This window comes from Ictalurus furcatus, chromosome 25 (assembly GCF_023375685.1).
Source record: "Ictalurus furcatus strain D&B chromosome 25, Billie_1.0, whole genome shotgun sequence".
NCBI classification, from domain to species: Eukaryota; Metazoa; Chordata; class Actinopteri; order Siluriformes; family Ictaluridae; genus Ictalurus; species Ictalurus furcatus.
The window spans coordinates 11,580,078-11,595,122 of record NC_071279.1 but is presented as its reverse complement, the minus strand read 5'-3'; the positions used below and the strand labels follow the sequence as shown (position 1 = coordinate 11,595,122).

At 37.4% G+C, this 15,045-nt stretch overlaps 2 protein-coding genes across 6 annotated transcripts in view; one reads left to right on the top strand and one right to left on the bottom strand.

Annotated features, from left to right (window-relative positions):
• Positions 1–120: 120 nt before the first annotated feature.
• On the bottom strand, positions 121–4,945 carry si:dkey-183n20.15 (RING-HC_RNF170 domain-containing protein). Its single transcript, XM_053614307.1, has 6 exons — positions 4,882–4,945; positions 3,897–3,960; positions 3,277–3,382; positions 1,488–1,561; positions 1,106–1,216; positions 121–836 (listed from the first exon to the last, which is right to left on the bottom strand). The coding sequence occupies exons 1-6, from the start codon at positions 4,908–4,910 to the stop codon at positions 528–530; spliced, it is 693 nt and encodes a 230-aa protein (XP_053470282.1). The 5' UTR covers positions 4,911–4,945; the 3' UTR covers positions 121–527.
• A 2,807-nt stretch (positions 4,946–7,752) lies between these two features.
• Positions 7,753–15,045, top strand: part of hook1 (hook microtubule-tethering protein 1) — a 21,386-nt gene continuing 14,093 nt past the window's right edge. Inside the window, exons 1-8 of one of the 5 annotated variants that reach the window (XM_053614365.1) lie at positions 7,753–8,206; positions 11,087–11,172; positions 12,700–12,772; positions 12,903–12,953; positions 13,287–13,419; positions 13,612–13,679; positions 14,417–14,479; positions 14,569–14,655. In XM_053614365.1, coding sequence (XP_053470340.1) covers positions 8,162–8,206; positions 11,087–11,172; positions 12,700–12,772; positions 12,903–12,953; positions 13,287–13,419; positions 13,612–13,679; positions 14,417–14,479; positions 14,569–14,655 — 606 coding nt within the window. In that variant the 5' untranslated portion in view covers positions 7,753–8,161. The remainder of the gene's footprint in view (positions 8,207–11,086; positions 11,173–12,699; positions 12,773–12,902; positions 12,954–13,286; positions 13,420–13,611; positions 13,680–14,416; positions 14,480–14,568; positions 14,656–15,045) is intronic. The other 4 variants (XM_053614364.1, XM_053614363.1, XM_053614362.1 and 1 more) reach the window with 4 other exon arrangements.

Genomic DNA, 15,045 nt, shown 5'->3' with positions numbered 1-15,045 from the left:
GTGTGTGTGTGTGTGTGTGTGTGTGTGAGAGAGAGAGAGAGAGAGAAAGTGAGAAGGAGATATTCTGGTGGTTTACCATCTTAAATATTCAATCTCACTGTCTGCTACTGTGAAACAATGGAAAATATAAAAATACTTTATTATATTACATCAGAAGTGTATCAGTGAGGAAAATGAGGATTATAAACAGCTATCACACATAAGACCGTCACTAAGTGTGCATGCACTAGGAGTAAATTGATAAGGACGGTTTTTATATTCACAGTCCTACACCTTTAAGCATCATTCAGTGACAACAGCAAGCAGGATTAGGAAGCCTTTAAGAGTTACTCTTTTGAGACCCATGTTTAATACTAATAAAGGCATCCTAGCCGCTCATAGAGTTTTTTTCTGCTTAAAAATTGACATCCACCCTGTTCACTATGTTTGCTGGGTGCTAAAGTCTGATAAAGAGGATGCAGGTAATCCCCTGTTTTTATGTCTCCTCATGGTGCTTCTCAGCTTTCCAGTATCCTTTGCCTTCCATTTTACAACATGTCTGACAGGATTCCATGTTCTACTGTGTGTGGCCTGGTTGTCCTCTCTGGCACCATCTGCTGGTGGATATTAATGATAGCGATGAGGAGGAGGAAGACTACCACTAGGTCATCTAAAAGCCCCAATGCCCCGCTGAAGTGTCCAGGCATATTCTCTAATGGAGACACAAAGGATGCAGCTGCCCCGAATCCACACAGTGCCACTCTTAGCAGGAAGAGCGACACCAAACCTCCTAGGTTTCCCAAAGCCCGGAACAAAAGCAGCAGGAAGAAAGGAGCATCAAAAAGGTAGTCACTTATCTGAGGAAGACAAAGGTAGCATGTAAAGCCGGTTCCAGATATTATTAGTAAAACATCTCATTGTTTATTTGGTTTTATTGTTTCGACCAGAAACCAGTGTCATCCCTCAAAGATACAGAGGAAAACATGTGGTGTCATGAGATCAAGAATAGTTCTAATGAGCTTATAAGTAATAATAATAATAATAATAATAATAATAATAATAATAATAATAATAAAGAATCTGTCTCTAGGGAAATGAATAGTAGAGGGGAAAAAGTGGAACTCACTTGTCGTGGTGCTCCAGAATAGCGTTTATTGTAGTCTCTAACATGGCCCAATACCTCTTGCTCTTTCCTGTCTGATCTGCTCTCATGGAACAGCTGATACATGACATTCACCTAGGTGGGACAAAACAACAAATATGAAACAACCTAGAATGCAAAAAAAAAAAAAAAAAAAAAAAAAGAGCAATGTATGCGAAGAAGGAAGGAAATATATATTTTTTCTAATTTTCTATCTAATTATTTTCTAATTTACACATTGTATTGTTTGATAAAACATATGAGTTAGTACTAACAAAGGGCTTGTTGAGGACTGGCCCTCTTACCGTTTCTTGTGAATGACATTTGATAGGTGTAATTGGGTGTGTTTTTATTATGTGTTTAATACCTTTTGTCTGCACAAAGGACAGCTGATAGCCTCTAAACAGCAGCTGTGTTTCCAATACAATATAAGACAAGGAGCTAGAGAGAGAGAGAAAGAGAGAGAGAGAGAGAGAGATTATTGTCTGATATAAATAATCACAACCACAATAACCATAAAGGACAACTGCATCATGAAAATACAACCTTTCTTCATACTTTGACCTAGATAACTGTGTTTTATGTTAAGATGGTAGATTTAAACCTGTGTTTAACATCTACACTCTGTTCAGATAAAAAAAATCCCCGATACAAATCAATATTATGTCCAATTATGTGTGTGTGTGTGTGTGTGTGTGTGTGTGTGTGTGTGTGTGTGTGTGTGTGTTACACATTCCACACTTTCCTTTGAAGAAAAAGGGCATATATTAGTCCCTGACACATTCCCTTGAGCACTTATTTGCAGAAGCAAGCCGCCAGGAAGATCATCAAGCATGTGAAGGAGTATGTGTTCTGTTTCTGTAGATATTATTTATATTGCTCATAAAATGAGTGACGAAGATTAGGTATATTGCATATTTTCTGAAACAGCTTGGGTCACTGGATCCGCTTGTGTTTGGGGTCAAAGGCAAGGTTTTCAGGACAGAATTTTATAGACATGAATGAAAGGTCAGCGAGTTGATAGTCTCAAACACCAGTGCTGCATAGCTGCCATAGCTAAGGGTTTTATCAGTCTCTCTGCTTAAACAGCTTATCATATGTATATAGTAGAGGATTGGGATCAGGGCAAGTTGCTAAGAGTTCATGTTGACTGGATTGAGCAATGTTTTGAAACTGGCTTTTCCTCCCAGAATCTTCAATAGACAACTATAAAATATCTTTTTTTTTGTGATAACATTATTGCACTTTCACTCACTGCAAATGAGAAGTGATGCCCTTTTGCATATAAATGAAGTTTGTTGCATCATATTAACACCATAGCTTTACTGATCTTTCAATAAAAATGAAGTTGACTTTTATTTAACTTTGCACATTTATCTGATTCGCTTTATTTGAAGAGAGAGTATAAACTGAGTGTGAATAAGTGTGTGATGCAGCAAAGGGTTAATTGTAATCAATCCTTTCAGCATAGACTCATTACTGTTGACCTATTTGTGCTGCGGTGCTTGAGAAGAATAGATTCATTTGGAAGATAGATCTCACTTTTATCATTCCATTATCCTTAACTAGCCTCATTAGGAGAGTATGTGACCATCACAGCTCTCTCTCTCTCTCTCTCTCTCTCTCTATGTGTGCGTGATCAGTGTCTCGTGGCTATGAAAACCGTTGTTGCTATGGCAACAGTTAAATATTAAACTAGTCACATGACCTGCTGAATGCGCCATTTGGTGAGAGTCTGTTCCATGCTGTCTGACCGCCCATAGATCAGCTCTCTCACTCACTCCACACACTGACCTGAGATCAGGTCATTTTAGAGCCTAGGCTGAATCTGAGTGAACCTCTCTATACTTGACTCTGGAGCTGCACATTTCCTTAAATGCAAAACCCAAAGGCCATCTGGTCTTGCTGTAACCTCCAACTAACTAGATTCTATACAAGCTACAAACTGCTCATGCTGAAGTGTTTATTCACCTATTTCACCCTAACAAATAGAAATAGATTGGCAACAAAATCTAGATTGGCACCTGTACTATGAGATGATTTATAAAATTGTTGGCTAGATTATTGATGATTATTCCGATAAATAACTCATTCAGATCTAGATCAGATTACCCATTATGACTCGAGGTCAACTGTGTATAAAATGCTCTACTCACCACAGAATAGATGCCCACAGTTTGTCTCCACAGGAAAAATGGCTACGTGTAAACATACAGGACAATGGCGGTCCATGCTACTGGCAGATATGCCTGATTGAGAGTCCTGAAAAGTAGAATGATTTTTTTAAAAGTCTTATTTTGGAAAATATAAACTTCAGATCAATTGTAACTGAGGAAAGCTAATATGAAGATGTATTTCCTTATTGGGTTATAGCAGGAAAGGAAGTGCTGTCCATCCCATTCGCCAGTAAGACATTTTCTTTGTCAATCATGCAGTTAAACACAGTACGCAAGGTCAAAGACTAACACACTCTCACCTATACACTCACAGCCTAATGAGGTCAGCCTAACAATAACCGGGAAATTATTTCCAGTAAGTTTACACAGTCATTTACACACATGTTTGAAATCTGTATAGCATCTGTATCCTAATGTTAAAATACACTTACACATGAATAAATAGTGCACCACCTATTACATTCCATTACAATCAAATATTACGTGAAACTGGTGGCTTAATGTCCTTTATCGGATAATAGATACATAACAACTCTAATGGAAATATATAGAGCTAGCTAGTTAGTTAATTAAATGTGTTGTCTGGTGTGTGTGTTCACCTCACTACTGCTTGTGTACCAGCCTTGTAGCTGATGACCTCTGCTCTCTGAAATCCACAAAAACCTACAAAAGTGAGAAAAATAAAAATGTCATTGTTTTTGGAATTAATTAGATCAGTTAACTCATGTACAGAAGAGTAATATAAAGGAGATCCAGACTGTTATTATCAGTGAAGCATTGTTAAAAATTGTCTAAAAATGCATTTTAGAAAAAAAAGAAAAGTGTAACATGTTTAACGTCTCTGAATTCTGGACTTCCCGCATTACTCACAGCAGTGTTCAGGGCTGCTTAAGGACTGACCCATATTGCATCATCCTCTAAATATGTAGATTTACCAGAAAAACATTTAATGAAAAGGGAAAAAAATGTGTATTTCCCTGTATAAACACTTAATTATTCCTTGCTTTGTAACAAAACCCTTTCTCAATTCAAAATAACCGATCATGTTATTCAGTGATATTTTGTACATAAAATACTTATTGAAATTCCATCATAACTTTAGAATTTATTTTAGTGTTGACATTTTTCTCTCTGTATCTGTAAGTGTATCTTTTCCTTGACATGATGAGTTGAGTTGCCAAACCTTCTGCAACTGATATAAGTGTGTTCTTTACTGCCCCAACAAACTATTACACAGTTTAGAGTATGTGTCTCTCGATATCAACACTAACATCAGGTTGCATACGCATGTACACAAGAACGTTCTGACCTGTATGTGAATATGTAATGTAAACATTTTGACCAGCTATTCAGTTAAAAGCATTAAGATGCTGAATTTGTTTTTGTGATGTTTTGTGATGTACACCTGTAAAAAAAAATTATGCATTAACTACACTATGATAGACCTCATATTGTTAACACTGAACTAGCATTAACATTTGTAACTGAATACATAAAAAAAAAGTTTGGAAGTAATAAGGTAAGGTGTACAACAGAATAGATCTTAAACCCATTTCATAAATCATAAATAAACGTGTCTCTTACCTATTACAGGAGTTGTGACAGGTGAGCATATTTGTGCGTGTTCTGTCTACTGTGGTTACTGTGGGAAGAGAAGGCAATACTTTCTGACTGCATCAGCGTGCACAATAAATTTGACAGGTAGGTGAATAATTAACTAGAGGCCTTCTGAGGAGTGTGCCTTTTGCATGCAAGATAGCTCAAGTGTCACCCAATATATAAATATTGTGTATATATATATATATATATATATATATATATATATATATATATATATATATATATATATATATATATAAAACTTGCATTGCATTATATGTAGTTATGGTGTTGGCACATTGTATTAGCTTTAGTGTAAAAACATGAAGAAAAACTGATATGAAACTTTTTCCATTTTTGAGGCATTGCAATAAGTAGTGTCCATCCCATCCTTTGCTAGGAGATGCATTATTTTGGTCATGTGACCACATATACAAGGACAATAATAACAGTCTTTCTCCTACTCACATGAGTGATAGTTTGGATTTAATTAAGGTCAGCCTATAGTTGCTAATAATAATTTTCCATGAGTTTACACAGTCGGCCACACGTGCTTGAAAAAAAACACAGGAAAAAAGATAGTGCTCCACTTTATAAAATCTACTCAGAATTTTTTCAAATGCAAAATGTAATCCTATTTTCATCTTCTTTACGGTATATATATGGCAACGGTATTATTCCCTAATGGCAGTGGCCTCTTTCAGCAGGATAATCTGCGCTGCCACACTGCAAAAATTGTTCAGGAATGGTTTGAGTAACATCACAAAGAGTTCAAGGTGTTGATCTGATCTCCAAATTCACCAGATCTCATCTGTGGGATGTGCTGGACAAACAAGTCTTATCCATAAATGCCCCACCTTGAAACTTACAGGACTTAAAGGATCTGCTGCTAATATCTTGGTGCCAGAAACCACAGCACACCTTCAGAGGTCTTGTGGAGTCCATGCCTCAACGGGTCAGAGCTGTGGCACAAGTGGACCTACACGATATTAGGCAGGTGGATTTAATGTTATGGCTGAACAGTGTATATGCTTTCCATAACAAATATACACTACTGGCCAAAAGTTTAAGTACACTTGTTTAAAGCTAGAGTTTTAATGGTTTTGCATCCACCTATTCCATAACTTTTGTGGGGCCTCTTAACAAAACTTTTCCATGTTTAATATTTACCTTTCACATTACTTGCCAAAATCTAGAAGGTCATGTCAGCTAAAAATAGCAGGTATTGATCCAACAAGACCTTGGCTGCATGTGGGTTATCGACTGGCGAATAAACAACTTGCCACATTTTACTTTTGTGCAGGGCCGAATATGGCAAAAGTCCAGGGTTAACGTTCTTCGGGAATGAGTGTCCTGAGCTGCTGTAAATGCCAAGTCCATTTTAAGTTTACAGGTTATTTTCAGCAACTACTGACCTGAGCTTAGATATACACTGATCGGTTATAACATTACTAACACTTACAGGTGAAGTGAATAGCATTATTTATCTCGATGACAGGTGCTATTGGCACCTGTCAAGAGTTGGGGTGTATTAGGCAGGAAGTAAACAGTCAGTTCTCGAAGTTGATGTGTTAGAAGCAGGAAATATGGGCAAGTGTAAGGATCTGAGTGACTCTGACAAGGGCCAAATGGTGATGGCTAGACAACTGGGTCAGAACATTTCCAAAACAACAGGTCTTGTGGGGTGTTTCTGGTATGTAGTGGTTAGTACCTACCAAAAGTGGTCCAAGGAAGGACAACCAGTGAACCAGCGACAGGGTCAGGGGCTCCCAAGGCTCATTGATGATAGTAGGGAGCGAAGGCTAGCTCTTCTGGTCCGATCCCCCCACAAATTGCTGAAAAAGTTAATGCTGACTCTGATAGAAAGGTGTCAGTACCCACAGTGCATCACAGCTCACTGCGTATGGGGCTGCATAACTGAAGACCGGTCAGAGTGCCCATGCTGACCCCTGTCCACTGCCAAAAGCACCTACAATGGGCACGTGAGCATCAGAACTGGACATGGAGCAATGGAAGAATGTGGCCTCGTCTGAAGAATCACGGTTTCTTTTACATCATGTGGACGACTGGGTGCGTGTGCGGCTTACCTGGGGAAGAGATTTCCTGTTCCTAGTCACCCAGGTGTACTAAAATGTTTTTAAAATACCAATGGGAATATGCTTCAAATTTTTTTTCTATATGAATTCACGAGGTGCCAATAGTTGCACACCTATAGTTAACAAATATATTTTTGATAAGCCTGTGTTTTGTTTGCAATTGTTTAATATCCATGAGAGCAGAGTATTTTTGTGAATTATTTGAACAAAAGATCAAAAGGTTAAACAATAAAGATAATTTTTCACAGCCTTCTTTGCTCATATTTACCAAGGGTGCCAATATTAGTGTAGGGCACTGTACTTAAACATGGCAACGGTAATTTTTTAAATAAAATTATATATATATATATATATATATATATATATATATATATATATATATATATATATATATATATATATATAATTTTTCTTCTTTTTAAGTCCACACATTGCAGATTGTTTGTGATGTAAGAAATGAAATATGGAAATGTGGAAAAATATTATAAAATGCAATAAAATAGGGGGAATATATATATATATATATATATATATATATATATATATATATATATATATATATATATATATATGTGTGTGTGTATATTTGCTATGACCTGCTTTACCCCCTATTTTATTGCATTTTATAATATTTTTCCATACCTTGAGTTATATTCCTTTTATTCGCCTTTACTCTTACTTTGAATTTATATCTTATAACTTATTAGTATAGTATTTTACCAGGCTAGTAATACTGGTAATGCCAATGCCATTTAGTTTACCTAAATTTATTTTACCGAAAGTAACGAGATATTTATTTAATTTATGACCTCAGCTGTCAGGCTTTTCCAGTGCTTCGTTCTGATTGGCTGTTCTCTGCTTTGGAACTCAATGCATAATTGGCTTTTCACTCCTCAGTCCTGAGCTTTGATCCCGTCAATCCCCCAATCCGCATCAGCAGAGCACGCGAGCGCTGCGCCGCTCCGATTCACGAACCATTTACGGTGGAAACGCTGCGCACTCTCAGCGCACTCGGCTGTGGAACACGCTGACGGTAACATCCGCCTCCAGGTGAGGTCAAACGCAGCGGAACAGGGAAGAGCATTGTTGACAGGTGGACGGAGGAAAAAAAAAATATATATATATATATATAAATATATGTATATGTTAGACGTGCGACGGTGGGAGAGATGGATTTGAACAAAACGGTCTTATGTGAGAGCCTGATTATTTGGGTAAGTTTAAATTCGGTGTCATTTATTACTCCTGATCCCGCGAGCGTCCTCCGGTTCTAGGGTTATTTATGTAGCCTTACATCAGTGACCATGGCACTACCTGTCGCAGGTAGTCGGATGTCGTGGACCGTGTTTATTGCAGTAAATGTAGCAAATATGATAACACAGTTATAGTTTAGTGAAGACATTGACATACACGATACACCACTGCTGTATGGTTTACTGTACAACCATATTTATATTATAGCTCATGTTGTATGGACAGATAGCTAGCCAAACTGCTAAGTGTTGCAGGTGTAAACAGCATGCACTCCAAAATATGTCCAAAAGTATGTGGACACCTGACGTTCATATCCATATGTGGTTCTTTTCAAACTGTTGCCACAAAGCACACAGTTGTATGGAATATAATTGTATAGAATGTCTTTGTATGCTGTAGCGTTACAGTTTCCCTTCACTGGAACGAAGAGGCCCGAACCTGTTCCAGCACAAGGATGTGTTCAAAGCGAGCTCCATGAAGACATGGGGTGGAAGATCTCAGGAGCCTTGACCTCAAACCCACTGAACACTTTTTTTTGGATGAACACGAACACTGACCGTGACTCCTCACCCAACATCAGTGGCTGAACAAACACAAATCCCCACAGCCACGCTCCAAAATCTAGTGGGAAACCTTCCCAGAAGAATGGAGGTTATTATAACAGTAAAGTGGGAATAAATCCGGAATGGGATATTCAACAAGAACATATCAGTGTGATGATCGAGTGTCCACAAACCTTTGGCTGTAAAATTAGTGCGTTCTTTTTTGTTATTGCAATGATGATGTAAAAGTAACAAGTTAGCAACCTGTCGATAAATTGTCCTTTATCAAATTAAATTGGTCCCTGCTGAAAAAACAACAATAACAACAAGAAATTCCATTACAAACCATCAGCTAACCATTAAAATTATTATCATTACCATTATTAGTTCTTAATGGTTACTAGTAGACATATCATACCAGCAATAGAAAGCAACAGATTACCAGATTACACAGGGACCATTACAGTTTCCATTACAACCAATACAACTGAGGGTTTCTATCTATGGCGTTTTCGCAGACGTGTTTGTTATCGCCGAAATGAACACAAAATCAAGCAAACGGCGCAATATTTGGAGGATCTTGCAATTTTTCCGAATTACCGCAGATTTAGGCCAAGACACATCATGTGACGTCATCACAACGCTCATTCAGTGAAAGCCCTCTTCATTTCATGTGCGTCGAACGTGAGTACGGCTAAAAGGTCTCATTTATCAACAAACATCGTTGCGAAAACGCTGTGCAAAACAGTTTCGCCAATTCAAGTATTTCTGCAAAAGTAATTCAAGTTTTCTGCAAAAAAGCACAAAAAATTGCTCAGATTGCATCGCAAGTTTTGAAAAAAGCCGCAGAAAAATCGAGCATTTTTGGCTGCAACGATGACAAAAAGAGAAACTGCGAAATCCTGTACGGACTGTTCTGTTGGGGTTTTTTTCAGCAGGGGTGTATAATGCCGTTTCCATAACTCAAGGTAAAAAATATGGTTTTACACACAGTGGTTACGCATAGTTGTTTCTTTTGTTTATCTGGATATCACTATATTATTTTCAATTTATTTGACCCACTTAAATGGAAACACATGTGTGTGCAGTGACCTACGTGTGCTTTTGTAAGAAATACATTTGGTTTCAATAGGAAAGTGGTTTATTCTGTAGGGATGGACAATATGGACTTAAAACTATATCCCGATATAGGTTTTTGGTATTTATTTAAATAACGATATCAGTGACTATATTAATGTAGTACCATGCACCGCTGTTTTAGCTACAAGTGACCCCTGCATGCAGTCTTGAGAGCCTCAGAAACACAAACACTGATCTAAAAATTAAACTGATTTTCTGTAACCGAACCAGTTCCAGATTGCAGATGTAGCTGCTCGTCTAGCGATAAACTCCTTCTCAGCTTCATGTCCGCCTTCCGCCGTACTTGTTTTCACTCTGCACGTGAGTTGCGAACGGGTCGCATGCTGTCTCTACTGGTATATTGCAAACGATAAGATATCACCCATCCCTACTATACTTTTCACTATTAACATGAGTTGTATATTAAATGTCACAGAGAAGATGCACACCATTCTCTGGGATCCTGTGTTGCAAATATGTGTGGCTGTATTGGCTATAATGAGAGTTTTAGGATTATTACTGCAAAATTGTGTGTGTGTTTATATTATATATATTATATATTTTATATATATATATAATATAACAACAAACAAAAACCTTTACCGTGGTGCATACAGTTTGTTTAAATATGTGCAGTTTGGTACAAATGCATCGATTCACAGCTCCAGTTGTGACTTTTCGTGGGAATGCGATCTTGTTGATGTTGATCTATAGGTAGACCCATGTGCAGGGCTTATATTAAGTACTACAGATCAGTGGGTTTTGTTGAATCAGTGTGTTATAACTCAGCACTGACACGGTAGAGCACAGGCTGTACTACAGCAATATTCAATCTACACATTCTTTTACTTACACAAACCCTTTACAACAGCCTATACAATGTTTCTACTCTTCACACTGCCCCAAGCTTAACTTTCTTATTACATTCAACATTCTCATTTGTTGTGAAGACTTGTGTGTGTGTGTGTGTGTGTGTGTGTGTGTGTGTGTGTGTGTGTGTGTGTGTGTGTGTGTACATTTCTCTCTTTTAATTTTTGGCTTAATGTGAAGCAAACCTTTTTACTTGACTGTAGCAGGCTGTGAGAGTAGATTCTGCATGCACTATAGGATTTCCTTTCTTAGTGAAAAATAATAAAGTGGTATATTTGTTTTTTTGTTTTTTTTGGGATATGCCTTCAGTTGCAAACCTTTAACACTGCAGCACCATGTACGACAGTGGAGGATCTGACCACAGGTGCTGCCATGGCACAAGCTCTGCATCAGATGTAAGTCTTTCACTCCTCTCCATTTATTCATGCCTGACTCACCCATTTTAATTTCAGCATTTCCCTTCCTGAATATTTCACAATGCTCACTGAATTGTGGGTATCCTGCAGGGTTGTATTACTTGAGCATGGATATGGATATGCTCCGTCTAAGAAACGTTTTTATGCCTCTGCCACTAGGTGCTGGAGGCATTATGTTTTGAGGTTGTCCGTGTGTCCGTCTGAGATCCTCGTTAGCGATATATCTCGAGAATGACTGGCTAAACGTTTGTAAGATTTATGTGGAAATTATCATTGTAACCAGCAAATGTACTGATTAGAGTTTGGAATCGATCCGAACAGGATCAAGGTCTCAGCAAGGTCAACATGTCTGAAATAGTTTTTCTTCAATATTTTGTCCTGGTTGTCATACAGAGATGTTACTTACACGTTCCTGTTCAGGAACTAACGCTGCCTTCAGGTTCTGTCAGAAATATCATCATTGCTAGGTGAATGGCACCACAATGTATATTTTTCTATATGTTTCAATGTTAATGTGACGCCTACAGCAGGTGGTTAGATTTAATTGGTAGTTATGCATGCTAGTTGCTCAGTTCTTTATTTTCTTTCAGTAAGGCAAAATTAACCTCATATCATTGATGATACAAAAAAATCTAAAAACAAAAGCAAAAGTTTTCTCACGCCGGCCATTTTTTCTGACCAAAACCACTCGAACACACACCACATCATAATTATCACCTCTGAACTTCAATGGACGCAACAGCCATCGGTCCCTCAGTCCATCTTTTTTTTTTCTTTGTCAGTAGAAAATTCTTGTTCGTTAAATGTAGGACTTGTAAGGACTTATCCTTGATGCCACTGAAATAGTTTGTCTTCAAAACCATTCTTATTGTGTGTCTTCCAGAGATGTTACTTACATGTTCATGTTCAGGAAGTTGAAGTCTGGCTATGTCAGACTTTGGTTCTTCTCTTGAACCAAGAGATTGCTTAAAGTTTAAGGTTGCTAAATAGACTATATATGGACCACAGTATAGAATGTGCCTGAACTATATGCTGTACATACAGTGAATATTCATCAAGAAGTCACCAAAAACAGCATATCTATACTGTATTTTAAGGGTATTTGAGGCGTTCAAGTTGGTAACAAGAAGGACTATACTGCTTTCATGACCATATCGCTTATGTGTCTCAGATACAGTTCAGTCTTAATAGAAAACAGGTGTGTCTAATATTTACATTGCTTTGCAGTTAAGATAAGATAAGATAAGATAGAAATGATACCTTTTTATTGTTAATGTTCAGATACAAAGACATGTCATTTGGAGCAAGCCAGTAGATGCATTTAAAGAGTAAGACAGTAGAAATAAAATAAAGGATACAAATAAAGAAATTGGAGAGAATTTTTTTTTCTTTTTTTTTGATTTTTTTTTTTTTTTTTTTTTTTTACAGTGCATCTCTATGCCAAGAGTTGAATATGTTCACTTTAACATTAACATTATATCACTCTATTAACCTGTTCTTATTTAGAGATCCGTCCTGGTTCAATGATAGCTGGCTGACACGTATTAAGGAAGATGTTGGAGATAACCTGAGACTCAAGGTAAACTACTGTACCTTCTGCTGTGTAGTTTATCCACTTTGAGTTCATACCTTTTTGATATAACCATTTGTGCATTTTTTTTTTTTCTTCATGTTTTCATTTTTTTTTTCCCATTTATGTTTTTCTGCAGTTGAACAACCTTAAAAAGATCTTGCAGATGATTGTTGATTACTATAATGAGGTAAGCTTTAAAACTGCTTAAGAACTAATAAAAGATGGAGGATTATAATATTAGTTTTTTTTAAGAGATATATAGCAGATATCTTCTCAGGAACATTTATTGTGTCTACACAGCAGTCCTTTCGTACATAAAGCATTTCCATCCAGATAGCAGCAACCGTTTCCTTTATTATTATTTTTTAATTAACTATACTCGGCCAAGTTTTTGCTGATACACCACATCTACCTCTCTTTCTCTCTTTATCCATTTCTTTATCCCCCTTGCCTCCTTCAATGTTATTCACCTCCTCCATATATCTCATTTGCTTGTTTTGTTTGTGTATCTTTGTGGTAGGTCCTGAATCAGCAGATGTCAGGCTTCCCCCTGCCTGATGTGGTGCGTGTGGCCGAACTCTCTGACCCCGTGGAGCTCGGACGCCTCTTGCAACTCATCCTTGGATGTGCGGTCAAATGTGAGAGGAAACAAGGTACCTGTTCTACTCACTGGGCTAATCCCATAATCCCATAGTGTATGTGATTATGTAATAATCTAGTATGTAGTTCCGTAAATCAGCACTTTATTTAACTGCAACTGATATATTACCCCTGCAGTTGTACTGTATGTGCTTGGCCATGATAGTGATGGTTATAAGCTTTTGACAGTAACTCTGTTTCTCTAGATTATATCCAGATCATAATGACCCTGGAGGAATCTGTGCAGCATGTAGTCATGACAGCCATTCAGGAGGTCAGGCTGGCTTATTTTTTTCTTTTTAGTTGCTATTTTTAATAAGTATTTTTTATAGATACAGGGCTGGACAAATCATAAATTTATTAGCAAGTGAAAGCTCCAAAATACATGCATGCATGCATACCCAGTCCCATATTTTTGCCACCAGTCATTTAATTTCTTAGGCTAAAAAATGGTAGCGAACATAGTTACCTAGTTAGCCAGTTGCATTAATATGCGTATTAATACAGACTAATGGAAATGTATTCTTGAGGAAGGGATGACTGAGTGTCCATAGCACTTACCTGACCCTGATAAAGTTTACGATGTAGCAAATTGTGTTAGTGCTTTCGACAAAAAAATCACCAAGCAGTTGCCAAAGCTTTTGGCTATGAGCTTCTTCTCCTCACATTGCAAGTAAAACATTTTAGGCCATATAGCATCTTTATTTTCTCTTGACATGTTTAACTGGGTTCTGACTCCATGGTGTGCTAGGAAAGTTATATAGCAACTTTGTGCTACACTTTATTTGGCTTGGTTTTCCTCAGTGTTTTCAAACACCACATTTTCCTCACACTGTGAAGTGCATTATGTTTAAACATACATACCAAAGGAAGAAATTGTTGCAAAAGTCAATAGGAAGTAGGTTTTATTTTTTTTTTAATACTTCTCCACCAAGCAACTACAACTAAAGTCAAAATCTGCTTGTCCTCTGTCTAATTGCAATTGGTGGTAAATCACGCATCATTTTGCAGCTAATGAGCAAAGAGTCCATGGCCCAGTTTGGGACAGAGCCACAGGGGGATGTAGAACAGCAGGTAAGAGATTTGAGTGACTGATTTATATGGTGAAAAATCCTTTGCTTGAAATGTATTTTATAAGATTATGAAATGCTTGTGTTTACTAGCAGCTGAAGAAAGCTCTGCAGGACTTGACCGAGCTGAGGGCAGAGAAAGATGAACTAGCTCAACGCTGCCAGGAGCTCGATATCCAAGTAAGAAATTTGAGTACAGGCACTGCTACAAAGAAATACACACATGATGGCCTTGGCTGTTTTTTTCTGTTTGTTTGTTTTTTGTTTTTTAATAGAAGAAAGGTTCTCTAAGCCCTCTAACTTCTTGTAGTATCTGTAAATGTATGTTGGAGAGTATAGAGCCAGTTGTGATCCTTTAGTAAAATCGAAAACTCAAATATTCTGCCTATAGTAGGTTCAGCTAAGGTATTAAGTTTTATTTACAGTTGCTAAGTTCATGCAGAAGACAAACCCTTGGTGGTGATCCCCAACAGATGTACAGACCATGATGAAATAACTTAACAAAGGCTGATCTTGTTTGTGCCTCCTTTGTCATTTGGAAGCAGACTGACTCTTTTAAAGGCCAGCACT

Coding starts and splice junctions, on each gene's coding strand:
- si:dkey-183n20.15 (XM_053614307.1), bottom strand. CDS start 4,910: ATGCTCACCTGTCACAACTCCTGTAATAG. Junction 3,961..4,881: donor TGTCACAACTCCTGTAATAG/GTAAGAGACACG, acceptor TCACTTTTGTAG/GTTTTTGTGGATTTCAGAGA. Junction 1,217..1,487: donor GTCCTTTGTGCAGACAAAAG/GTATTAAACACA, acceptor TGTCCCACCTAG/GTGAATGTCATGTATCAGCT.